Consider the following 25,427-nt stretch of genomic DNA (forward strand, 5'->3'; position numbering starts at 1 on the left):
TTATAAAAACAAAAATTAACGTAACATCAAAAATCGTCGTGATTTCCCTGGCGACCTACGTCACCGCGGAGGGATATCAGCCCGCATCTCGGAGAAGTAGTCCCGGGAAGTTAGAGGGATCACCTTGAGCCGCGGAGCTGCAGAGCTTCAGTCTGGCGATCACTCGGCGAGACAAGGTGAGTGTTTTCAGCATTGGTACCCCGCAAGGCCGCTGAGTTTCTCTACACTACTCTTTTAGCCTCCCGGTACTTTAACCTCAGTACCGGGAACATGTTTTCTTGCTGTTCATGTTGACACTCGAAGATGGCGACATGAACTCCACTTGAGGTCTGAAGGGATTATGTTTCCGGAGTATTTCGCTCCTTGCTGTGTGGTATAGTTTTTGATGTCCAGGTAATGGAGATGATGTTGGTTGGGTTACATGAACCAGGTTATCACGTTGGTCTGTGACGCATTAACCAACCGTGTGTGTTGGACGACATGTGTACATTAATGGGATGCTTAACGTAATCCCCGTGGATTTCCCCTTTTCCAGCACGTAAACTGGCTCTTCTAACCTAAATCAAATAACCTAAAGCATCTGTAATTAAGCAAATTAAGAGATTAAATGCTAACTGGCAGCTGGCGCACCGTTGGTACATCGCTTCCTGCTGTCTCCTCGTGTGGGCGTGGTCCAGGCCGGCCTGGCCTCCCATTGGTCAGCCTCATCCTGGCAGGGGAATATGACGCAAGGAACACCATGTGACCTCTGGCGCATCTGTGTCGGTGCGCCTTTCCATTACTTATGAGTATCCTCAGCTATCTTCTTATTTAGATGTACTCTTAACTCAAGTGTTAATCTTTATGTTGTGCTTAGTGAGCCAATGCTCTCGTCGGCTGAGTTCATGTAATGTGAAGGATTCATTGTGGGGAATGTTCAAATAATCACACTCTAGGTGATCAAATATTAATATTAATATTGCGCTATCAAAAGCGAATCATAAGAGCGTGTACGTGGTGATGGCTATGTTCTTCTTGTACCTAAATATGTATAAATACAAGTCCTTGATCGCTCCAGAACATTATGAAAAACTAAACCGTTAGCAATTCCTCGAACGTCGAAAGGGAAGTCATGAAACTGCTGCAACATTTATGTAACAGCCTGTTCATCATCCATGTGTCAGGGCCCATGAGCAAAATGGAAGTACTTCTCTCAGAGGACTTGCCGGTTTGAGGCCAGAGAATCAGTTATCTGTGTGCCTAGATTAAGGCTTTAAGTTTTAATTGGTCTGGGAAGAAACTAAACACTCATTCTATGGTCTTTCTCTGTGGCATTTTCTGTATTTCCTCGTCAATCGTGCCCTTCAATCAAATATCGCTTTACATAGACCCACGTCAATTTATAAATCCTCTTTCCTCACCATTGGCTGGTCTGTATAATTGTAGTTATGGTTGTTAAATGCGTAGACTGGTTTGGCCTTGGTTTACCAAACGGGCCGTGTTGTGAGACCATGACTCAGCAGGTTACACAGAGGCCCACCAGCCTAGAGGACAGTGACTTGGTGTCATATCTACTCCAGCCCTACCTTTTGGAGGGGGCTCACCTTGCAGCTGTTCTCGTGTGGGAGCACCTGGCTCTACCCCCATGCAGTGCCTCTGCACCATAGCTGCACCGTAACGTGCTGACTAATGCTGGCAGGGTCTGGACCAACAGAGGCAGTGAAGAAATTCCTGTGAGAGCAGAGGCATAGGGCTGATGTTTTTTTCCCTAATGCGTATTGTGTCAATAGCTGTTCCCATTTCGTCAGTCAAAATGTCTGCTGTTCTCATGGTGTTTTTGTTTGGACTGTATGGCATGTCATCTATAAGGGTCTTTACGACGCCTTTACCAATGCTGAACTAAGGCTGTGACGTAGTTTTTAACAAACGGCACACGAGTTGTGTGTTTACTAAACACTGCAACTGGGCTCTTCCTACCAACGTCGTGAGGGTTATTAATAGCCGTGGCTCTATATGAGCCTAAGGGCTGCGGCGCCTGAGCCAAGCTGCTGTGCGGTGGTGTGACATGGCTGCGAGGCGATGTACGCCACATCTCTAGTCCTTCGTGACCTTGTGCGTGTCCGCAGCGTCGGGGTGGCACGGTCGTTAGACGGACACCACAGGGTCTCCTGGTCCCTGCTCTTGTCCTCGGGGACAAGACGACCGAATCCTGAGTCCTGCGTTTGCACGCTCGCCGCATCCTGCCCTTCTGTGGGTGTGAGTGTCGCTGCCGGAGGGGGGGGTTGGTCCGTGTAGCGCGCTGAGGTTTCTGTGGAGGTCTTTGATCGCGTCAAGCCTCTTAGTTCCCAGGAGGAACCGGACGATCTACGGGGGGTAAGTATGGTCGTGTCTGTGTGTGGAACGGTTTCTGTTTTAATTGGGTTGGGATTAGCCGTCGTGCTATCCTGCTAGGAGGACGCACTGTCCTCCAAGTTGACCTCTAACCAGAAATAAAACACCGGCAGAGACATAATTTACCGTCGTACTGTTCGGTTACACAAAGCACGCTTGATCATGGAGGCAGGAAGGCTCGGAGGAAGTGGCTCAGAGTGTGTGTGTGTGTTGCATAGGTAAAGGGATTTGGGGGGATTACTAGCAGCAGGTACTAAAGTTAGCATCCCTACTACGTCACTCAGGGCGGCTGCTGATCTGGGTTCAGCGCTGGTCATGCGCTACAAATTCACCCTTTTTGATTGGTAGAGTGTATTTGAATTACTCACGCATGCAGCAACTAAACCGGTTGGTTATAGCTGGTTATCTAATTAGTGTAGGACTATGCTCATGGCTCATACTACTTTGTCATTTAATGTCTGACACCCAGCTGTACACGGTGAGACTTTGCTTCGATGAAAGTTGGTGTTAGAAGAACCAGCCGTGTGTGTGAGAGATTGTACAAGAGTGGCTTTCAAGGGTCAGTAATTGTCTTTCCCAGGCCTCTGCCAGTGGCGGCTATATGTTTACATAGTCCTATCTCCCGATAGGCTCCGAGAGATAAGCGGGCTGGTTGTGTCAAAGACCAGAGGCATCACTGGATACGGTTCCATAACTTGTACAATGAGGGACTCAAAAGGCGTGTTAAATTTTGATTTAACCCGGGAAATGACATACTTGGCAGGATGTTTGACTAATGATAAAGGGGAGATGAAGTTGATAAAGCATTGCATCGAAGGGCTTGTTAATTCGGCTAAACACTAACTTGTACTGCAGTGTTCCAGGCATAACCTTTTCAATTGAACAGATGTCCAATGATTGCCTATTATTGGAGTTAAGCATTACCTACTATAATCATAGATATTTCTGCTGGATCTTAGTTTGGGATTTATCATTTGAAGCGTATATGCCAGAATGATTCAAAGTTGGGTTTAGGCTTAGGGAAAGGATTGTAGGTCTCGCTTTTAAAATGATGGATAGATGATAGTCAACTGTATAATAGTTTCACCTATTTGTGATTTTCATTGAAGCTCTTGTGTGCTGTGAAGTCAGAGGACTGAGCCAATGAGGGGGCTGCCCCATGTGGCGGGGTGTTGGTGGTGTGTGTCGGTGACTCAGCCAGCCTCGACGGACTGGGATGTGACTGAGCTCACGTACTGTAGTCCTAGGGCTCTCTCTCTCTCTCTCTCTCTCTCTCCATGTTGCTACGGCGATGGTCTGATGGTGGCACTGAGGAGCAGGGGGCTGTGGTCTGAGGGGCCCGAGATGCTGGACGGGTTTCTCTGCACGTACGCCTTCTGGGGCCAGGATGTCATGAGCAATACTGAGCTACTGTCATACTGCTGTAGAGTTGCATAATCGTTCTTCTGGATGTATCCTTGTGCTGAGGTGGGTGACGGTGCCATGTTGTGAGCTTTATTGCGTAAATTCTTGCCCGGAAGTCATGATTATCTGGAAAAATACAAATAAATAATAACGCTAATGCTAAATAACTGAAGGGCTGCCACTACATCAACTACTTGCACATGATTTCACTGTTGCTGCTTCAGCATTTCAGAGGTGTCCAATTGGATTACTCAGTCCTGTGAAAGTTCAGACTGACAGAATCATAGTTGACCACTTCTGTAATAGATATAGATAAATACTTTAATAATCCCAGAGGGAAATTATTTATATCATCATCATATTATTAATATTATTACATAAATCATATTATTCAATAATTAATTCAAAATGAGGACATCCAATCTTAAGGTTATTTGTCCAGCAGTATGATGCTGTCCCAGTTTGGGCTATTGCATGTCTTTTATATTAAATTTATATCGCGGTTCCCTCTATAACTTTCTACTTTTTCAACTGCAACATTATCCATGTTGTATTTTGTATCAAGCCTACTTTCTTCTTGACTAATTACCCGAAACCACCAGTGAATCCAAGCCCAGTTTAGAGCGAGAACACTGCCTCGCGTCTCTGTTCTTCTCCCATGGTGTCTGGCCAGGTCATGTGATGCGGTTATGTAACCGGAGCCCATCCAATCAGAATGGGCTGAACTTCCTCATTGTAGATTCCTCAGTAGCCATCACAAAAGACCCGGCCTCATGGTTTATTTTGGTAGCCTTCCTTGGTGTCATGTGAAGGCCCTACTGTGTCTGTCTGAACAGGACAGGCTACAGGCATGGACAAACTTATTTTTAAATGGATTTATTATAAGGAAAACACTAACATTTTATTATGTTTTATTGAGCAACTCTTTGTAATGATATATCTTGTTTTTGTTGCACTGTCCTAACAAAATGTTGTAGTTAAAGTGCTTTAAATACATTCATCATCAATTTACATTATGAGTAAATGATAAGAGTATTTTTGACCTGTTTGGAAGTGGAAAGGGTGTATAAGATAATGTCACTGTGTGATGTCAAAGAGGAATGATGAAATGTTGGCAAAACCATAGTTGGGTGTGGGGGTGGATGGTGTGCCAAGGGCTGGGGGGGAGGTCAGAATGGGCTGAACTTCCTCATTGATTCCTCAGTAGCCATCACAAAAGACCCGGCCTCATGGTTTATTTTAGTAGCCTTCCTTGGTGTCATGTGAAACACAGGGTATGATTGGCTCAGGAGGTAAAGCAGGTTGACCTGTGTGAGTGTCGTGTTGTCCTTGAGCAAGACATCTCACCCTCACTGCGCCCGGCTGGCTGTCGCCTTGCATGGTTGACTCTGCATCAGTGTGTAAATGTGTTTAGGAACGGTTGTAAGCCTCTGCTAAATGTAAACGGTGTGGGTGATGGCAGGATGAGAACATTATGTTCTCTGACTGTGCTGTAGGCCACGCAAGCAAAGGCCACGCTCACTCTGAGTAGGTAGGAGAGGAGCAGTGTTTCTGATGTGGGCACTACATCATTAAACAATATACTAACATGCTTAAGCAATTTAAACATTGGTTTGCTGTTATGTCCACACATCATTGATTACATTTATTCCTTAAAAGATCTTGCAAAGATATCCCATTTCAAAATTTGGGATAAAAAAGTGTTTGACACACTTGTTGGTGGGTGGATAGCTCAACGTGCCATCTCGTAAAGTCCTTTAGAATAGCGGTAAACCTCCCAAATCTTTTGTGTTTTGCTGTTGAGGTCACATCCTCCAGCCCGTCTATTGTTCAGGGAACCACAGCGTGTTTGTCGTCTAAATAATGATTTTATTCAAATGCCTTGTGGTGGAGTTGTAGTCTAAGCACCAAGCTTAAGAATTTCCCTTTCAAGTCCGGCCAGGAAATGTTTGAGTGTTTATTTGTTCAGTAAATCTGTTGTCATGACTGTGGTGGTCCGCTGCAAACAAAGACAGGCCTGTAGTAGTTTGTTACCTACACCACCAAATGAGGTGGTGCTGAGTCATTCTAAATGACAGATTTATATCTTGACAACTCGTGTCACCACTTGTAATCAAAATGGAGGCACTGGTTGCAGGCAGCCTACATTTGCAGTCTGTTGACCTGTCTTAATCGAATGAAGCCCCTTGTTACTAGGATCAGCTGAGCAGAGTGCTGCTGGTCTTGTGCTGACGGCAGCAGCTAACCCGTTCCCCTCCGCTCTCCGTGTCTCCTGCAGTACCCACCCAGCATCAGCTTCCACCATGCCTCAGCAGAAGACGATGGACATGGGCTCGGCCTTCATCCAGACCCAGCAGCTCGGAGCCGCCATGGCTGACACCTTCCTGGAGCACCTGTGTCTGCTGGACATCGACTCGGAGCCCACCACCGCCCGCAACACCGGCATCATCTGCACCATCGGTGGGTCGCCGTGACGCCGCCACGTGGCACACAGAGTAGGGCCCTATGAGTTCCGAGATGCGGATGGAAACGTGGAATCTGGGACTAGAGATGGAGTCAACTCTCTAAAGTGGAATATTGCAGAATTTGCCAAAAAAATCTTAATTTGCCGGAAATTTATCAAGAAATATCAAAAGTAGGCCTGATGATTGAAGTCACCTCGAGATGCTTTCAGCAGCCGTCTTCTAAATAGTGCAATGTTGTGTGTATCATTAAGAATTTACTGTTTTCTTATTAAATTGTTGAAGTTTTATTAATTCACAAAAGCAGACACTTTTTCTGATGATAAAATAAGAATGAATCATAAAACATTCTGGAAAAAACTGAATTTGGAAAAAATAGGGATCATAGGGTTCTATAATGCATCACCTCTGAGTCAGTGTGAGGCACAGCCTCACTGACTCACAGGGTATCCCGGTTTATTTTTACAGCTCCGGCAATTGGAGGAAAGCCATAAAACTTCAACGTAGCTCACCGTCTTAAGTGCCCTAGCTGCTTAAAAGCGGCACATGCGATGGTGCTTTACTGAAACAACTCGGCCATGACTTGAGTTTATAATATCTTCTGTATCAGTGGGTCCCGCTGGTGTGGCGCTCATAAACCAGCCCTAATACTGTTGTCTTTGTTCCTCCTGTAGGGCCAGCCTCCCGCTCTGTGGACATGCTGAAGGAGATGATCAAATCTGGGATGAACGTCGCCCGCTTGAACTTCTCCCACGGCAACCACGAGGTAAACAAAGACATGCCAACGCCTCACAGATATGCGTGCGGACTGTGTAAATGCACACTTTACAGTCAGCCCATTGTTCCAAACACGGTTGAGGACGTTGAGGTTAAAGGTTTCACTTTAGCATGCCTGAGATTTGCTTCATAGACTTAATCTGGTTGTGATAGCTTTTTATGATATTTCTGGTTTGCTGGAAGTATGCTTGCTTTACCTCTGTCTCACCCCTCAGTCCTGTCCCCGTGTGTGTGTGTGTGTGATTGGAGCCTTATTCTAAAGTGTGTTCAAAGGATGGTTCCCCTCACTAAAGGAATGTAGTGGGCAAATATATTGCATCAAATCCCTTTTTTGTATTTATTTTTTAAATCCTAGGATTGATATGTAGATCCTAAGGTTTGGAAACCAAAGGAATTTCAGTAGTGCGTGGACTTTAATTTCCTCTCGAGGACAGCCTGTTTCACAGCTGGTCTTCTCTTGGTGTGCGTTTCTCCAAACATGCGAGCGGGATCTGGGTTGGAGGAGAGCTGTGAGATGAGCACGGACACCTAATCGCTGCTGGCTCGTTGCTATAAATACTTTATCGGTCTGCAGCCAAGCCTTTCTCCTCTCTGCCCCTGTGTAGTGTTGGTGAAAGGCTGCAATGACCTCAACTAGATATCGCTATAAAACAATCTTAATCCAAACATTCTGAAGGCAAGTTGAGATTTATTCTGGTTGCCCGAACGGGCAAGTGGATTTTGGGTGGATGTTAATATAAAAGCTATTTATTCAAATGTTTTTAGAAACTGCAGAACAACCTTTTGTTCCTCAAAACCACACAAAATAGAAGTATTTGCAATTGATCAGCGCGCTGTCTTCTCTTGGAAAGCAAGTTAACAGACACGCATCGCTTCAGTGCGAATATAGCCCCGCCTTCTGTCACTCACTCGCAATGCGGTCTCTGGCAGTGCTACAGGTTAGCCAACACAGCTAGCATCTCAAGTGCAGCACCTCCGCGAACGGTTTAGGTAGAAGTTAAATGGAGTAGTGATGGAGGAGTGCAGTTTGGAAGTACTTTGGATTGAGGCAAATTATCAAGGAAGTCAAGAACACGGTTTTGGGTTTCATAACTGTGCACATGCACACAGCAATACCGATCTTTTTCACGAAATTGGACCCTCACAAACTACTGTATATATTACATGAAAGCTGAGCCTCCACTTATTCCAACAGTCCAAACCATATCATTCTGTGACTAAAACTCGCAAATAACAACTTAAGAAGAAACATCCCCTTTTCTTGTAATAACCAAAAATGAAGTATTACCTTTGATTTTTGTCCACAAAGTTGATTCTGATCGAATAAAACCACCATAAACAGATTATCCAGTATCTGGGCCAAATTTTGCAACTTAACATGGTGTTTTCAATCAATGAATAAGAGGTTTCTTAGGAAATAGGTAAATTGCCTTCAATCAGAAAACATATTCTTCAGCGCAATCTAGTGGCCATATATTTATTTGCGAGTGTTTGGCTTGGTGCATTCGATTGCCTTGAACTTTAAATAGAGGTGTCAAGTAGGGATCGACCGATACCGTTTTTTTTAGGGCCGATACCGATACCGATATTTTTTCATCAGCCTTAGCCGATACGCCGATACGCCGATACGGACTTTCTTGAGCCGTTTTTTTTTTTTTTTTTTTTAAAAAGAAACATTTATTGAACTTCAATATAAAAAACAATATTTAACAAATAGTAAAAACAGGTGAAGTAGAACAAGTAAGAACAAGTAGATGAACAATATTTAACAAATAGTAAAAACAGGTGAGGTAGAACAAGTAAGAACAAGTAGATGAACAATATTTAACAAATATTAAAAACAGGTGAGGTAGAACAAGTAAAAAAAAAAATAAAATAAAAAATCGGCGAAAATCAGCCGCGTATCGGCCGATACCGATACACGTAAAAAAACGCGAATATCGGCCGATAATATCGGCCGACCGATATATCGGTCGATCCCTAGTGTCAAGTGTCTAAATTGTAAGATATCTACCTTATTTGTGTCTCATAGTAAGACAGCACTCCCAACTGATAACGACCATCTGATACTGATAATTATTTCAGGTGGAAATGTTATCTTCCACTTATGCTGTGTTCCATGGCTTTATTCACTTTAACCAAGTATTATCCCCATTGAATATTTCACTTGCACAACAATCTTTCTTTTTGGCCCAAAGATGACATTATCGATCTTGCAGTTGTGGAGATATAATCTATTTACTTTGGGTATGTTCTTTCCTGAAAAAAATCAAAAATGGTATAGAATATCGATCTTTTTCCAGGAATAGTGTTGAAGTTAGAAAATCCAGTATCGTGACTGACAACCCTACTAGAAACGCGATTGTGATTATTCAGTTAGAGCTACAAGAAACTTGAAAGTTAAAAAGACATATCTTTGCTACTACCTCTGACATTTAGTTATGTAATTTTGCATAAAATCATGCAGGTCTACATATAACTTGGCGATAGCTTTAATAGGTTGGAACGGTGGACTGAAATCACTTCATGGCACGATGTGACCGCTCGATAAATAAGTAAACAAAGAGAAGTTTGTTATTTTTTAAACACAACATGTGTGGAAGCTAACATGATTTTTCTGAGCCCCCCCAAAACCAGGCCGGTTGCCTGGCAAAAAGAGGCCCGTTCACGATTCTGATTATAATTTGGGCAAGTGAACATTACATTCGGGCAAGTTGAACCTGACCTGTACTTGCCCGATGGGCAAGTGCTTTTGAAACCTTAGTGTCAACCCCTGTTGAACCTTGCATCCAAGGTCCTGATCCCAGGTGGCATTAACACGCTTCTAGACTGATCCGATCACAGATGGACTGATCTTTAGTGCAGCTGTGACTGCATCACGTATTGAGGACTTGGTGTGATCCGATCCAAAAAAGTTAAGAAGGAAAACCTACAGATAATCAAAGCAAAGCCATCCACTATTTACTATTTCAATGGTTGGTCTACATTCCCAGCCAACGGCAGCAGTATGCCCTAGTATGCAAAGGGTTGGTTGGTTACCCGCTGGCCAAACGAACCAGGTAGAAATGGCCAAAACACGCCTACCTTGGCACCATCCTCACAGATGGGAATTTGGGTAGAATGCCAAGGAGATTCCTTTTCCTGCCTTTGTCTTTGAACTTCTTTAACTCAGCCGTCCAGTGCAAGTTGCTTTGTGTTGCATCATGCCAGGACAGGTACATGCTTGTCCCCCTCCATTTTGAATCTTTCCATGTTGATCGTATAGATCTGCAAAGCCAGGCAGAGATTCCTGATGAATACAGAATACTGTTTGGCTGAAACAAAATGAAAGTCGGCAGCTCCTACCAAGAGATCGCATTCAAGAGCGTTTCTCATCAATAACTTGACGTCCCGCGTGACTCTTACTAATGCTGTCAGGATAATGTGTACTCTGTATGTGGCGGGCATTATGTAATACATGGTTACTTTCTTTTAACGTTTGCTTGCTCATTGGCACGCTCTTGTCATCACAATCTGTAGAGCTGTAGAGCTCTTCTCAGAATATATATCTTTTTTTACTAATATGCTCTAAAATAGCTAAATTTCTTAAGATGTCTTCTATGTGTTTTTCAGTACCACTCACAGACCATCAAGAATATTCGCGAGGCCTGTGAGAGCTTTGAGCCCGGCAGCATCCACTACCGGCCAGTGGGCATCGCCCTGGACACCAAGGGACCCGAGATCAGGACCGGACTGATCAAAGGAGTGAGTCCCCCATTCACACCCTGAGAGACCACCTTTAGGACTCTGAAGACCCCCACAATAGTGCTTCAGGAATGATTTAACTGTCGGATGTTTGAATTGTGCTATTAAAGATTGTCACAACTCTTTAAAACCACAATTCAAATATTCTATTGGGTGAGTTTCTAAACCTATTTCCACTGTAGTTGTGCCACTTAGAGACGCCTGTAATAACGTACAGCCTGCCATCTGACTTGCATACGGGCTCATATCCGCCTGGTCATGTTTGGTTCAGGGCTGTGGTGTTTGAGATCTAGATATGAGGGTCCAACCCTGCAGGACTCGGTGGTGTCAACAAACTCATGGCATGGTCTGCTTACAGACACAAGGTTTAGTCCACATACATTTGTGACTTAAGTTCTCTTCTCCAGGCCTTCAGCCCATGTGGATTTGACTGGAGTAAACATGAATCTTGTTCAAACCAAAGGCTAAAACATTGCTCCCCCTCGGGTTTCTGACAGAGCGGGGAGGCGGAGGTGGAGCTGAAGAAGGGCAACATGATCAAGCTGACCCTGGACGACAGCTTCATGGACAACTGCGATGACACGGTCCTGTGGCTGGACTACAAGAACATCCCCAACGTGGTGGAGATCGGCAGCAAGATCTACATCGACGACGGACTCATGTCCCTGCAGGTCAAGGAGATCGGTGGGTACCAATACTTAAGGTGTGTTGTTGAATTGTTAACAAATTACAGGTTCCTTCCCAGTTTTCCAGACCCAACTATTCTCTACTGCATCCTGTTGCCCCCCCCCCCTTCCACCCCTGTGTGTTAGGGTTGTCTGTCTTACAACCACCTCATTGTACCGCCTCTTAAATTGGTCTTAGAAAAGTCGTTTTTATCATTAGTGTATTACAGTTCCCTCGGCTGTCAAACCCTGGCTTAACACGGCCCCACCTCAGTGAGCGCCGGCCTGATGTCTCTCTCTCTCCTCCTCCCCCCTCATCTCTCCCTCCCCCTCAGGCTCGGACTACCTGATGTGTGAGATCGAGAACGGCGGCACACTGGGCAGCAAGAAGGGCGTGAACCTGCCGGGCGCGGCCGTGGACCTGCCCGCCGTCTCGGAGAAGGACATCCAGGACCTGCAGTTCGGCCTGGAACAGGGCGTGGACATGGTGTTCGCCTCCTTCATCCGCAAGGCGGCGGACGTCAAGGCGGTGCGCGCCGTCCTGGGGGAGAAGGGAAAGGACATCAAGATCATCAGCAAGCTGGAGAACCACGAGGGGGTCCGCAGGTGGGCCGCACGCACGACCACCACCACCACACACCGTCTCCATTAGGGGTGTGAATAGTATGGTGCTGGGTGATTAATCAAATTTTATCGCGATTTCGATGTTGGCGTCAAGCGATCACAAAATGAACATAACCAAGTTTTTCGATTTTATTTTTTTAATAGAAAGGGCAGAACAGCTGGATAAATATCTGTATATTATTTTCGATTGGAACATTTTCCTTTTGACAATTTTTTGTTTTTTTTAAGGCGAAATGTCCAAGTTCTCAGTTACAATGTTTTTTATATTTTTGAGACATGCTGAATAAATACAACATGTTTTCAAACTCAAAAATAATCGTTTGAATAATCGTGATTTCAATATTGACCAAAATAATCGTGATTATGATTTTTCCCATAATCGAGCAGCCCTGCATGGTAGCCTAAGATGTGAGATACATGGCCCACAATCCCGATAATATCGCCATTCTGCGATAAATATATTACGATATATACGATACAGCATCATATATATGTCTAACTATGATTACAAAATGGCCGTTAAAAGGTAAGGTGTTGGATTTCGTTCTTTATTCATGATCCAAACTGAGTTTCCAGTTACTCGTCTTTTGTTAAAATAGGTACGATATTTGGTGCCCCTAGTATCTTCCTCTTCGTCTGACGCGTTGGGTCCTTCTGACGCAGGTTTGACGAGATCATGGATGCCAGCGACGGCATCATGGTTGCCCGTGGTGACCTGGGTATCGAGATCCCCACGGAGAAGGTCTTCCTGGCCCAGAAGATGATGATTGGTCGCTGCAACAGAGCCGGCAAGCCAATCACCTGCGCTACACAGGTTGGTAATGTTGAATAGTTTTAAACTAGCTTTGGGAGAATACCCTAACGATACACAGTATTGCGTGTACAATGGCCGTGATTAAATGCATTTGTATATATTTGTAAATGTCTTTTCTACACTAATACAACAATTGGTGTGTAAATACATTTACAAATCAGTGTCGACGTTTGTCTCATTGGCTAACCAAAGAAATTGCAAGTCTGCGGTCTCATGCTGCAGGCCTACTCAATGTCCTGACCCTTGACCTGTGACCCCTGACCCCGTGCAGATGTTGGAGAGCATGATCAAGAAGCCCCGCCCCACACGCGCAGAGGGCAGCGACGTGGCCAATGCCGTGCTGGACGGCGCCGACTGCATCATGCTGAGCGGGGAGACGGCTAAGGGCGACTACCCCCTGGAGGCCGTCCGCACGCAGCACATGGTGAGCAGCCCCGCCCACAAAAGGGACCAGTACAGCGTACCTTCACCCTACTGGTCCCAGTGAGGAGTTCAGAACGGGAACCTGTACAGCTTACGTTCACCTTACTGGTCCCACTAAGGAGTTCAGAACAGGATCCACTACATCTTAGTTCTTGCCTCACTAAGAGATCGGTGTTTGCATTTGTTTTTCTGATTTTATATTCGCTACTGGGATCGTTTTCATCCTGAAACCCTGTGCTTAAACCCACTTGACCAGATCTACTGGGACGGTTTCCCAGTTCAAACCCGGGGTCTGGTCAACTGGCCGTTTCTCATTCCTATTCATTTACTCTCTTCCATTTCTTTGCTGTTTTCCTTTATGAATGGCATCCTCAATGTCAGCCTATCTTATGTGTGGTGGAGAGTCAACCCTAAGTGCCTCAACTCTCCAGAAGGGTCATTTATATATCTGGGCTACGGCGTCCGAAGCTACCGGATTTGATTCCCCAATGCATGCCCGCCCTGGACCCTACCAGTAGACCACCTTGAGTGAGATGCCTCACTCCTCCATGCATCTAAGAAAGCCCTTCGAGGAGGAAAGCGGTCCGAAATGGCTCAATGGAGCGCATCCCTTTGTTCAGCCGTGGGAGGATGTATAAATGGGATGAGAACGTAGCATTAGAAGGAGTAGCCTGGGGGCTACATGTTGGACTACACCCCTGCGTGGCCTCTCCAAAGTACCTGGCCTCCTCGAACTGCCTGGCCCCTCCTCCAGATGACCCGGCCCGGTCTCGCTGGTCCTCTGCTCCTCGCTCATCACTGCAGACACGGCAGTCCTCCAACACCTGCTTCTTGGTCTGACTGCATGCTGGCCAACTGAGCCTAACCCGTCCCCTGCCCAGTTACCCCAGTAACCCAGCCCTTAAACCGATCTCAACGGCAGTAACATGAATGTTTTACAGTTCATTCATGCTCACTAACCGTGGCTCTAACAAGCTTCATCTTTATCTTTTTCGTGCATCTAGCTGTTTCCCCTTCCTTCCGACTGAGCCTTCTGTGCACCTGTCCAGTAACTGTCACTTTGTTTCTGTACTCGTCCAGCTGGGAACGAATGTGCAAATCAGTGTCAATCAATCCACGCTAACCGAATCAAAGAGGAGTGTAGCCTGTGATTTGATTGGGTGTAGCATGACCCTGTGTATCCACCCCCCGGGGGATATGATTGTTGTGCATGTTGGGTATGTTTTAACGTGTGTTTTAACTTGTGTGTTGTCGTGGGTCTCACTGCACTCACACCCGTCTCCCTCTTGTCCCCTTGTTGTTTCCTCCTTTCCTTCAATCCTCCGCACCCCCTTGTCTCCCTACACCCCCCGCCCCCACTATCCTCCTCATGCATCCTGCCTGGCGTGGCTTTGACCTTTGCCCCCCCCCCCCCCCCCTGCACGCGGCCGGCGGCAGATCGCCCGCGAGGCGGAAGCGGCCATGTTCCACCGGCAGGTGTTTGAGGACCTGCGGCGCAGCACCCCGCCCTCCACCGACCCCGCCGAGGCCATCGCCATCGGCTCCGTCGAGGCCTCCTTTAAGATCCTAGCCGCCGCCTTCATTGTGCTCACAAACTCTGGAAGGTAGGCAGGACCCCCGGCCTGGCCCCCATCACTTCTGGCGGGGACCCCGGCCCCTCTCGCTCCCGGGAGGTCCAGGTCTGGGGGGGGGGGGGGGGGGGTCAGACGCCGGAGAGGCTGGTTAGGGAGAGCAGTGCAGGGCAAGGCAGGGAACCGAGGACTCGAGAAGCACGGCAGAACGGCCTGGGCTCTGGAGCGCTGGCTGGGAGGACGGTCGCCTGGGCTCAGACCAGCAGCGCGGTCGATGGTCCAGCTGGGCTCTCTACTGGCTGTCTGTACGGCCACATGACCAGAGTTAACAGCACGGCATCTTCATCCGACCCAAAACTATACAATCAATAATTTGACCTCAAAAACTAGTATCTCTGCAATGCCTTGCAAGTAGCGGGTATCCCATCGCTATGACGTCCCTTCAGACCTCCAGGCGGTCGCCAGTGCTTCTCGGGTGTCCCTCATGGTGTGGGTGTGTGAATGACCCGAGTGTAACCCCTCCCCCCTGCTGGGTTTGGCGCGCGGGTCAGATTGCGCGGGAGGCGGAGGCGGCCACCTTCCACCGCCAGCTGTTCGAGGAGCTGCGTCGGCATAGCGACCTGACCCGCGACCCCTCGGAGGCGGTCGCCGTGGGCGCTGTAGAGTCCTCCTTCAAGTGCTGCGCCAGCGCCATCATCGTGCTCACCAAGACGGGACGGTAGGTGGGGGGGCGGGGGGGGGGGGCCGAGCACTGCTCCTGAAGGTAAGGTGCTGGACGGGCGTAGGTCAGAGGGAGACGGAGCAAATGAAAGCGTTTGTTTAAGGACTCGAAATTGACTAAGTATTTGTCGATTAACCCCCAAAATAGTATGTTCCCCGTATGGTGCGTGAGGACGATAAGGAAGTAGCACTTCCAAGTTATTGTACTGCCCGAAGTGTGGTCTCCGTACTTCCGAAGTTCGGTCTCAGTCACCGTATTTCTCAAGTTCTGTGGCTTTACACCCCGAACACGATCCACCGATGTCCCAAGAAAGAGCGATTTATCGGAACATATGGAGTGTACCACTAGTAATGTACAGAGAGGGGACGTTTGAATGGAAAAAGAAAGAAAAAGTCACACCAGAACAATAATTTGCACTCGCACAAACGCTCCTAGGTGTATTTGGCCTAGATTAGATGAAGGGAGCTCATGAGACAAACGGTTGCTATGTTGATGATTGTGACCTAATCAGGTAGCATCCGATAACATCATGGTACTAGCAGCTGGTCCTGCTGATACTCTGAGGAAGGCCTCCAGTGTTCACTCACACTGGTAGACTGGCTGTTATTGTATTATCACCGCCTGCGATGAACACAATAATTACTGTTGCAGTCATTAATTATTATTGTGCAGCACGTTATTAAAGTATTACGATGTAATACTGGAATGACATGTTGTACAATTATGTCCGCCTCTTGAAGTCAGGTGCTGTTTACTGAATCACCCAGCGCTAACCCCGCCCCTATACCCCCCCGAACCCTAGTTTGACCCGCCTTATAGCGGGAGCATGGTCTCTGCTTCTTGAGTGTTTGTGGCGTGCTGGACCGAGTACAACGGACTGTGTGTTGGTTGTTGTGTCTTATCTCATCAGAAAGGGCTACTTGAGTTACCATGTTGTGCCAGCGAGTCATTTGTTTTGTGGGGTCATTCAGAGTCCGTGGGGAATACGTGCTGCTATGGAAACTGGTAGCGTTGTGTGGATCTCCCAGCCGGTTGATTGGTTTGTTTGTTTGGATTCCGGTGAAATAAAGATATTTAGTTGTCCTGGGTGGCAGTGGCTCAGGAGGTAGAGCGGGTTTAACCCGATGGTTGTTGGTTCGATCCCTGTGTATGAATGTGTGTATGAATGGGTGAATGTGAGGTTACACAAATGCATATACTATCGTATACTAAGCTTAGCATGAATAATTATGAAATGTTGTGTACCGTAGATTAAAAAAAGATTCCGATTTGGAGTTAAAAGGAGAACGTCGATAGTTGTATTGGTGTAAACTTGCCTTGTAATTCTAATATAGATCCATCAATATTGATGATTAGTGATGCGGAGCTCACCGCAACATGACCGCCCTCCCCAACATGGCGTCCTTCCGGTCTTGTGTCTGTAGGTCCGCCCACCTGATCTCCAGGTACCGCCCCCGCGCCCCCATCATCGCGGTGACGCGTAGCGGGCAGACGGCCCGCCAGGCCCACCTGTACCGCGGCATCTTCCCCGTGCTCTACAACCGGCCCGCCCACAATGTCTGGGCCGAGGACGTCGACCTGCGCGTCAACTTTGCCATGGAGATGGGTGAGGCGCCGCGCCACAGGGGGGGGGGGGGTCTACATATGGTTTGAGTCTATCTAGAGGTGCCATTCATGAGAAAGATGCCTAGATCCCAACGTTACCATGGCAATGTGTGAGATCTGACATGACAAGTCAGTGCTGGTGGGGCACCATTGTCCTACTGGTCAGGTGAATGACCCCCCCCCCCCCCCCAAGCGGTCCATGGTCTGAGTCTGCCTAGAGGTGCCATCCTTGAGCGCGATGCCTAGCCCCCTACCTGCTCATAATGACCTGTAACTGAAGTCGCTTTGGATTAAATCCTAAATCAACATTGAGTCCATGCCACTGGCCAGGTTCTATGCTGCATTAGACCTGCAACTAAAGTGGATTGTAGGCAAATAAGTTAAGGGGATGGGATAGTCTAAATAGTTGAGGGGAAACTGACCCCTCTGAGTTGCTGTTGAAGGGAGCTAGTCTTGAATGCCCGCTCCCGTCTCTGCACGTTGTCCCCTGATGACTAAACCACTTGTGTCTGTGTCTGTCCAGGCAAGGCCAGGGGCTTCTTCAAGGACGGCGACGTGGTCATCGTGCTGACCGGCTGGCGCCCGGGCTCCGGCTACACCAACACCATGAGGGTGGTCATCGTGCCCTAAGGGTCTCGGGTCTCTGGCCTGCTCACCCCCCCCCCCCCCTCTGCACACCTTCCGTCTCATTCCTCTGCAACACTCAGCCTTCTCCCCCAGCCGCCCACGCACCAGTTTAGACATCAGACACACACGATACGGTTCCTCACTCCCAACACGCGGCCTGACGGCGGCAGCGTGTCAGTCGCTATATACACTCCATCCTTCCTCACGCTGACGTCTCTCTGATACTCTCCAGGACGGCAGCTTGGTACACCCCGACCACGCCCTCCTGTATTTATTCCCTCGTAGTGAGAGGCCAGACGGGTTTAGCATGCAGGTAGCTGGGTTTCATGGAGGGGAGAATCACGAGTCCAACTAAAGGAGGCAGAGCGCTCTCCTCTGCCTTTAACAAAAGACCAGAACAAAACTAGTATCAAAATGGCTGCCTGTGCAGTCCCTCCTTCCCCCACATGGCTCTCCTGTGTGTATGTATCTAATATGTTTACCCTGAAGCCAGCTGTGACTGTTCAAGTCTCTAAATGTTGCACTCCCAGCCTACTGTCGCCCATTCCACATTCTGTTTTAACTTGAGTGTCGTCGGAGGTGAAATGTTTAGGGGCATCCATGACTACTATATTTTGTAACTATAACGATAAGAGAGATGCTAGCTATGGATGTCCGATACTAAGGTCATTTGAACGCCAGTTACTGTTGTGTTTGAGAGAAACTTTAAGCGTTGTTTTGGTTTAAATTATATCCCGTTATTTTGTCGGTTTGTGGTTCAGGAACTTTAAATGTCAACGAGCACTTTCTAGTTTTTTTTGCAAGCAAATGGGGAGGGCAGAAGCCCATCCCTCCTGAAACCCCACTGCATTGTGGGTAAACTCATCACTCCTCTCCCCTGCTGTCGGCAGTCACTCATTCCTTAGTGTCGTGACCTTACTTCAAAATGTGTTAACAGTGGCTGTTTGAGTCTGGTGTACTGAGCTGTCCTACGTGACTGGATCTGCTTCAATAAAAGATTATAAACGATCGTAATCATCGCGTGGTGTTTTTTATTTTCATTTTTATTAAAGATAAATCTATCATGATGGATAAGAAATCCTCTGCAGTGGTGGATACAAATCTAGGAATTTGAATGATGATTGTGTTAATCACGATATTTAGAAGCTGATGACTGGGCCTGGGTGACTCTGGTCCTGGCTGTACGACTGGTTGAGTGACTCAGTGGACACTGGGTCCTGGTGGTTCAGTAGTGTTCCTGGCTGTAGACTGGGTCCTGAGTGTTCCTGGCTGTAGACTGGGTCCTAGTGGTGTTCCTGGCTGTAGACGGGGTCCTAGTGGAGGTCCTGGCAAAATAGACAGGGTCCTGGTGGTTCCTAGTGGTTCAGTGGTGGTCCTGGCTGTACTCCACCCCCACCTGCCTGCGTGCCTCGTCCTCCAGCCAGGCCAGGAGCACTGAATCTGCGTGGGTCATGCCCGGACTCTCCTTCAGACCTTGGGGAAGGGGAGGAGCTTTCGTTGGATGTTTTTGGATCGTATTTATATTGGACATTACCTGGACACGTGTTCAAGTACTGGCAATGAACAACTGGATAGCTATACAGAGGAGATGGTAAGCATTTATCATTCTAAAATAACGAGTAAATGAAACGTTAATGTCGTAAATATAGTTGCATTTGATGTGTAGAACTAAAATACTAGGACCTCTGTTGAATACTTTATCAGGAGACTTGCTTTATATTCTAAACGGTGATAACCAAAAATATATTGCCTATTGTCAATATCCCGTTTGTCGAAGTGATCAATGACTGAATTTCACACCGCAGAATTTAAAGCATGTTGAAAGCAACCATCAAACAATGAGCGAGACACTTAATTAAGCATTCTGATGCCCCCTAGTGGCGGCCCCAGCCAAGTGATTCGGTTCACGTTACCTTTGAGCAGACACTGTCGCACCTCCTCCGCCTCGTAGCGCATCCCCGTGCTGTTCAGGAAGTTAGTGGGCAGGTAGGGTTCAGGTAGCGGGTACTGGGTCTCTTCTCCATTCACAATCAGGGACGTGGGGCACCACATGTGGGCAGGAACCTCCATTAAAAAAAAATTGAATATTAAATTCACATTTATAAACAAATACGGTATTTCATACATTGTTTTATTAAGAGCTAATACTGGTGTATTAAGTATGGATCATAATAACAAAACATGACTAAGTTACATGCATCTCAACGTTTGTGTTTGACTATGTGGTGATGGTTGAGACCTACCCTGACGGAGCCCTTGGTACCAGAGACCATCTCAACGTTTGTGTTGTGATTATGTAGTGAAGCCTCCACCTACCCTGACGGAGCCCTTGGTACCCGTGATCACAGCCTCGTTGGGGAGCGCCACAGCGTTGGAGATCAGGCACACCGCCATCCTGTTCCCAGAGAACTTCATGGTCACCACCATGCACTCATCGACTCCTGCAGAGAGAACACGCACACTCAAATGATTCAATTCCAGGTAATAAAATAAGGAAGAGGTTGTTTTATTGGTATATACAATCCTCTATTATAATATAAATATATAGTTGTGTTAATGTTGATATTCTTGTGATTGGTGTGTACCTGTCTCCAGACAGGTGTTCACCCCAGGTGTGTACCTGTCTCCAGGTATCTTCCCCAGGTGTGAACCTGTCTCCAGGTATCTTCCCCAGGTGTGAACCTGTCTCCAGGTGTTCCCCCCCAGGTATGAACCTGTCTCCAGGTGTTCCCCCCCCAGGTGTGTACCTGTCTCCAGGCAGCCTCCGCTGGCCTGGACGCTCTCGGGCCGCTCCCCCTGGAACACCATGCAGGCGAACTGCAGGCAATAGATGCCGATGTCCAGCAGGGCCCCTCCCCCGAGCTCCTTCTCCATCGCCCGGGGGACCCCCAGCAGGGGGGCCCCAAACTCCGCCCTCACCATCTTCAGCTCCCCAAGGGCCCCTTGGGCCAGCAGCCGCTTGATCTCCAGAGACGCCGGGAAGAACCGGGTCCACACGGCCTGGGGACGAGAGAGAAGGAACAACATGTTCCCTGCTCTTTAACTAGAGAATGTGTTCTCTAGTTAAAGAGAACATGTTCTCTTTAACACTGGAGAATGTGTTCTCCAGTGTTAAAGAGAACATGTTCCCTACTCTTTAAAACTAGAGAATGGGTTCTCTAGTGTAAAGGATAACGGTTTCCCAACTCTTTAACATTAGAGAATGTGTTCTCTAGTGTTAAAGAGAACAGGTTCTCTAGTGTTAAAGTGATCATCTTCTCTTACTTACTGTCAACATTTACATACATTCCTGTCATCGAGAACCCTTCAATAAGAACAAGTGCCATTATAATGCTAGATTCTGTATCGTATGTACTCGGTATCGGCCGATGTTCAGGAATCAGAATCGGTATCGGGGAAGGAAAAATGTTGTATTGGAACATCTCTAATATGAAGTGCCTCCATAACTCCTGGGCTGTACTGGAGATCCAAACCTCCATGAGGAAGACATTGTTGGCTCGGGCGCAGGCCACCATCTCCTCCACCTCCCTGGAGTTCATGGCCAGTGGCTTCTCACACAGCACGTTCTTCTTGGCCGTCATGAAGAGCAGACTCAGGCTCAGGTGACGCGGGTGGATGGATCCGAGGTACACAACGTCTGGTGACCACAGGATCATCAAGGTTATTCATGTTTATGGTGATCTTGAGGGTGAAGATCTAGAGCCAATAGAGAATGCTACAGGCAATGATTATAATATTGTAAGCAGTTAATTATAAACAATTGGATTCATATAAATTATGTCTTGGCCTGGAAAAACTATCTTAGCAATAACTTTTCTGACGGGTACAGCCTTGGTTGGGTTGATACGATGTCACGTGATCACCAGGCAACAATGATTGAGAAGGCGGACGGACCTACGGAGGGATCCCTACTGAGCTCCTCGTAGCTGCCGTAGGCTGCAGGGATGCTGTGCTTCTCGGCGAACTTCTGAGCATCTTCTAAGTTCCGGGCGCCCACAGCCACAATCTGAGAAAAAAACAAACAGTGATAAGCTCTATAGGTGAGTCCATTATATTGTAGCAGGCTAATAGGCGAGGCCATGTGCATATGTAACGTGACTAGATTAACAAGATTATACAAGTAATGGCACGCACGGTCGGCCATAGTTGTCTTAAGTGTTCATTTCTTTCAATTTGTTGGATAATTCGCATGATTATTGGTATGAACTTTATACCAACACTTATGGAACACATAACATACTATGAAGTATGACACCAGACAATCTGTTTGTGTGCAACAAACAAATCAGGTGAGATTAACGCATGTTGAGAGCTGCAGTGTGGAGGAGAATCAATGAGGAAAATCTTAAACCCTTTAGTAGAAAAAAGACAAACTGGATATAAAGAACCAGAATTCAGGATCGGACCTCTAGATTACCATGTGATCACTGCTGTCTGACAATGACAGCAGTTTGATGACATAAAACGGCGACTGTTCAATGATTAGAAACACATTTTCAATTGCTGAATTAGTTCTCTTTCGGACACTTTTTTACTGATACCTTGTGATCTGAGTCCGGGAGGGATTTTAAGGCCACAGTGAAGTCGTGGCTGATTTTCCCTGCACTGCATATTCCCCACCTGGTTGCCATGTTGGACACTAGTGTCAGCGGTTCCGTGAGTAGCAGCTTTATATAAGCCGTGTAGTTCCATCTTCTGCCTGAAGGGGACGACAGAGCGTCAGTGTTGTCTTCGCATGGTCTGAAAATGATGGACGTTAGTCTACCATAGGACATGTTGTAAGCGGTAAGAAATAAAATTGCTGAGCAGGAAATATTTTTTCCCTACTATAATACACCATTGACCTTTTATGTGTTAGGGGCAAAGAGGACAAGCTATGAAAATTGGGTGAATATTTCCAACTACAGGGTGCTTGAACGTGAACAAACGAGTGGTTAGATATTTCCAAGGGAAAGAAATTGCACATTATCATGTATTTGCATTATGTTTTGTAGTTTAATGTGTTACATCTTTGATTAGCTTAATTAGGCCTATAAACTTCTACTCATTCAGAGGTAATCATTGGTAAGCAAATTACACAACCTTTTGCTTTTATGTGAACATAAATAATCTGCTAACCTGATTCTAGGGTCAGACATCACACAGAACTCTTTTATTTAAAAGTGCCTTGACTTCTTTAATGGGGCCTTGGCTTGGGGTCAGGTAGAGAGTTAGAGCGTGAAAAGTGTTAAGAAGATAGAGTGCATGTTAGGCGTGTTGGGCTACGAATAAAGGACTTTGTCGGAAAGACCTGTGTGGTACTAGTGCAAGTAAAAGTTACGTTATAACGTAATGTATTAAGCATTTGGATCATTTTCCTTCATTGTCCTTTTGGACATAGAAGACCGTCATTCCTTTCTAAGGCTGTGATTGGTGGAGAAGCTTTCTTCCTGTAGCCAATGGAGCGTTCTTTTCAGGGTCGACGCTCACATCCTTATTGGTTGGACAACTGGTCAGCTGACGTCTTCTCAACAAAACCACCTGACTTCCCTGTTACGGGACAGTCACCTGTGACAGTCACCTCTCAAGCATCATGGCTGCAAGACCAGAGTGAGTTGATTTGTTTTGTTTTCAGGAGGCAATGTAGACTGCCGTCATACCTTGGTGTATATGAATGTTTATGATTTCAATGATCACCATATCATAATAGCTGCAAGAGATTGGTTATATAATGACTGAAATTTCGAGCCTTAGCTTTCAAATCCTACGTAGGATAGTATTTCATACATAACCGCAGTATTCCACTGTTAACTAGCATTTTTCAATTCCATTACCTCACGATGTTAAACTACTTTAGGATTAAATGACGGTTGCCTCTTTATTTTGCGTGCCTACTTTGCTTCTGAAGGTGCTGTATTAAAAAGATTATGAAGATTAAAGTTTAACAGAAGAACCTCTGCACCCCGGTCCTGTTATCCTATCAGAGGATACCTAACCCTAACAGGCAAAGGGTCGGGTTTTATTGCACCAATCTCTCGGCCTGTGCAGAGACTTCTGTGTCGTTATTGCCCACAGAGTCTATAAGAAGCATACTAAAAATACATATTCATCATCGGGCTAACATGAAGTTAAGAAATAATTGAACTAAAAAAGAAGGTATTTGGGCTGCCTCCAAAGCTTTAGGAAGAGCTTTGAAACCAGACGTCAGGATTATCATCATGCTCTAGTAATGTTCTTCCCCTTGTTCTTCAACCCTGTGATCCCTGTGTGTCTTTTGCCCGGCAGGCCCACCTTCTGGCTGGGGAAGGACACCCTCAGGGTGTCGGCCAAGCTGTTCGCAGAGAACCGCCGTCGGCTGAGCCAGGCTCTGGGGGCCGCCGGCGCGCCCAGGGGGTCAGTGGTGCTGCTGCAGGGCGGGGAGCAGCAGAGGCGGTACTGCACCGACACGGACCAGCTCTTCAGACAGGTGGGACCCACCGGGCTCTGCAGAGGGTTGAGGCGTCTCTGACCCTGGCTGCTCCCGACTCGCGTGGTTGACTCTGTGTAACTGTAACTGTTAAACGTGTGAATGTGGCCGCATGGTTTTCTGAGCAACATCGGCTCTAAAGTCTGGTTCAACGTCAGCAGAATCAGGTTTCACCTGACAGAGACACCTTCTCTCTGTAGGAGTCCTTCTTCCACTGGACTTTCGGCGTCACCGAGGCTGAGTGTTTTGGAGCCATCGAGGTGGAAACAGGAAAGTCTGTCCTCTTCGTCCCCAAACTGCCAGAGCGCTATGCCATCGAGATGGGAGAGTAAGCCATGGTTTTCATATTGATGGCTTTTATTGTGCAGATGCTATTATAACCAGCCACTGAAAGCCACTGGACCCATGGGTTAGGACTGGATTCAAAGCATAATGTCTCTCCTTCACAACTCTTCGTCTCTCTCTTGACAGGATCTATCCAAAGGAGCACTTCAAAGAGAAATATGCTGTTGATGAGGTGCACTACACCTGTGATGTAAGTCATCACTTCTGCTCAATGGCACTTAAAAATAGCATTGTGTAGCATCTTATCTTAGCTATCTTTGTTGTATACGGGTAATTGGTTAACCTAACTATTATTACATATTACTACAACTACATATATCTGCACTGGGATTAGTTCTGTACTTTAGTGATCTCATCTTTATCTCCTGTTATTGAACTACAGGTTTCTGTTTTTATTAAGAGGGGAAGCAACAGCCACAGACTCATAAAGGCTGGCGGTATTCATTTAATGACGCATGACATCAAAGTCCATTTTGTTTCTTTGAAGGTAGTCATTAAATATAATGGTTATGGCTGTGATAAACTCCTGGAAATACTCCTTGGTTGATTTGTTTTAATTTTTAATATATTATTAATTATTATTATTATGACATCTCGTTCTGGCTTTCTGGATATGGAAATCACTTGCTGTCTATTTTGTTTAAATGTTTCCTTGCTGTCCTGCTGTTTTATTCATTTATCTTCACAAACCTTACCCCAAAAGAATGTGTGTCAATATCGTTTGACATGTTATTTACATTAAACATGTTAAATTAGGTAATACTTGACTTGAGTTGAGCAATGTTTTCTGATTAATGGGTCAGGCTTTAGCCTTGTTGCCTTTTTGGAAA

General features: G+C 46.5%; 3 protein-coding genes and 1 long non-coding RNA gene across 6 annotated transcripts in view; 2 read left to right on the forward strand and 2 right to left on the reverse strand.

The window, feature by feature from the left end:
- Positions 1–34: 34 nt before the first annotated feature.
- On the forward strand, positions 35–18,821 carry pkma (pyruvate kinase M1/2a). Of its 3 annotated transcripts, none has more exons than XM_060071164.1 (11): positions 35–176; positions 6,053–6,234; positions 6,911–7,002; positions 10,626–10,757; positions 11,255–11,441; positions 11,758–12,028; positions 12,710–12,860; positions 13,132–13,284; positions 14,721–14,887; positions 17,000–17,181; positions 17,704–18,821. In XM_060071164.1, exons 2-11 carry the CDS (start codon positions 6,078–6,080, stop codon positions 17,808–17,810), a joined length of 1,599 nt encoding a protein of 532 aa, XP_059927147.1. In that variant the 5' UTR covers positions 35–176; positions 6,053–6,077; the 3' UTR covers positions 17,811–18,821. The 3 variants fall into 3 exon arrangements, with proteins under 3 accessions (XP_059927147.1, XP_059927145.1, XP_059927146.1); XM_060071162.1 differs by lacking the exon at positions 35–176 and adding an exon at positions 371–393; XM_060071163.1 differs by lacking the exons at positions 35–176; positions 14,721–14,887 and adding exons at positions 371–393; positions 15,406–15,572.
- LOC132471845 (uncharacterized) lies at positions 8,818–9,787 on the reverse strand. The gene is made up of 2 exons (XR_009528926.1): positions 9,683–9,787; positions 8,818–9,630 (listed from the first exon to the last, which is right to left on the reverse strand). It is a non-coding gene; the product is annotated as an uncharacterized LOC132471845 (long non-coding RNA).
- On the reverse strand, positions 18,616–22,498 carry dhdh.2 (dihydrodiol dehydrogenase, tandem duplicate 2). The gene is made up of 7 exons (XM_060071167.1): positions 22,349–22,498; positions 21,702–21,813; positions 21,281–21,444; positions 20,555–20,807; positions 20,124–20,248; positions 19,721–19,871; positions 18,616–19,280 (listed from the first exon to the last, which is right to left on the reverse strand). The coding sequence occupies exons 1-7, from the start codon at positions 22,436–22,438 to the stop codon at positions 19,171–19,173; spliced, it is 1,005 nt and encodes a 334-aa protein (XP_059927150.1). The 5' UTR covers positions 22,439–22,498; the 3' UTR covers positions 18,616–19,170.
- LOC132471843 (xaa-Pro dipeptidase-like) overlaps positions 21,708–25,427 on the forward strand; it is a 9,551-nt gene continuing 5,831 nt past the window's right edge. Inside the window, exons 1-5 of the mRNA XM_060071166.1 lie at positions 21,708–21,847; positions 23,264–23,396; positions 24,072–24,252; positions 24,453–24,580; positions 24,724–24,787. Of these exons, the coding sequence (XP_059927149.1) occupies positions 23,380–23,396; positions 24,072–24,252; positions 24,453–24,580; positions 24,724–24,787 (390 nt within the window). The 5' untranslated portion in view covers positions 21,708–21,847; positions 23,264–23,379. The remainder of the gene's footprint in view (positions 21,848–23,263; positions 23,397–24,071; positions 24,253–24,452; positions 24,581–24,723; positions 24,788–25,427) is intronic.

The sequence above is a fragment of the Gadus macrocephalus genome, chromosome 14, assembly GCF_031168955.1.
Source record: "Gadus macrocephalus chromosome 14, ASM3116895v1".
Lineage (NCBI taxonomy): Eukaryota > Metazoa > Chordata > Actinopteri > Gadiformes > Gadidae > Gadus > Gadus macrocephalus.

What these genes read in the sequence shown, in the direction of transcription:
- pkma (XM_060071162.1), top strand. An exon ending in CCTGCAGGTCAAGGAGATCG is followed by an intron (nt 11,442 to 11,757) that starts GTGGGTACCAAT and finishes CCTCCCCCTCAG; the next exon opens with GCTCGGACTACCTGATGTGT. An exon ending in CAATCACCTGCGCTACACAG is followed by an intron (nt 12,861 to 13,131) that starts GTTGGTAATGTT and finishes GACCCCGTGCAG; the next exon opens with ATGTTGGAGAGCATGATCAA.
- dhdh.2 (XM_060071167.1), bottom strand. Translation starts at nt 22,438, where the DNA reads ATGGCAACCAGGTGGGGAATATGCAGTGCAGGGAAAATCAGCCACGAC. An exon ending in CAGTAGGGATCCCTCCGTAG is followed by an intron (nt 21,445 to 21,701) that starts GTCCGTCCGCCT and finishes TGTGGTCACCAG; the next exon opens with ACGTTGTGTACCTCGGATCC. An exon ending in ACAATGTCTTCCTCATGGAG is followed by an intron (nt 20,808 to 21,280) that starts GTTTGGATCTCC and finishes TCTCGTCCCCAG; the next exon opens with GCCGTGTGGACCCGGTTCTT.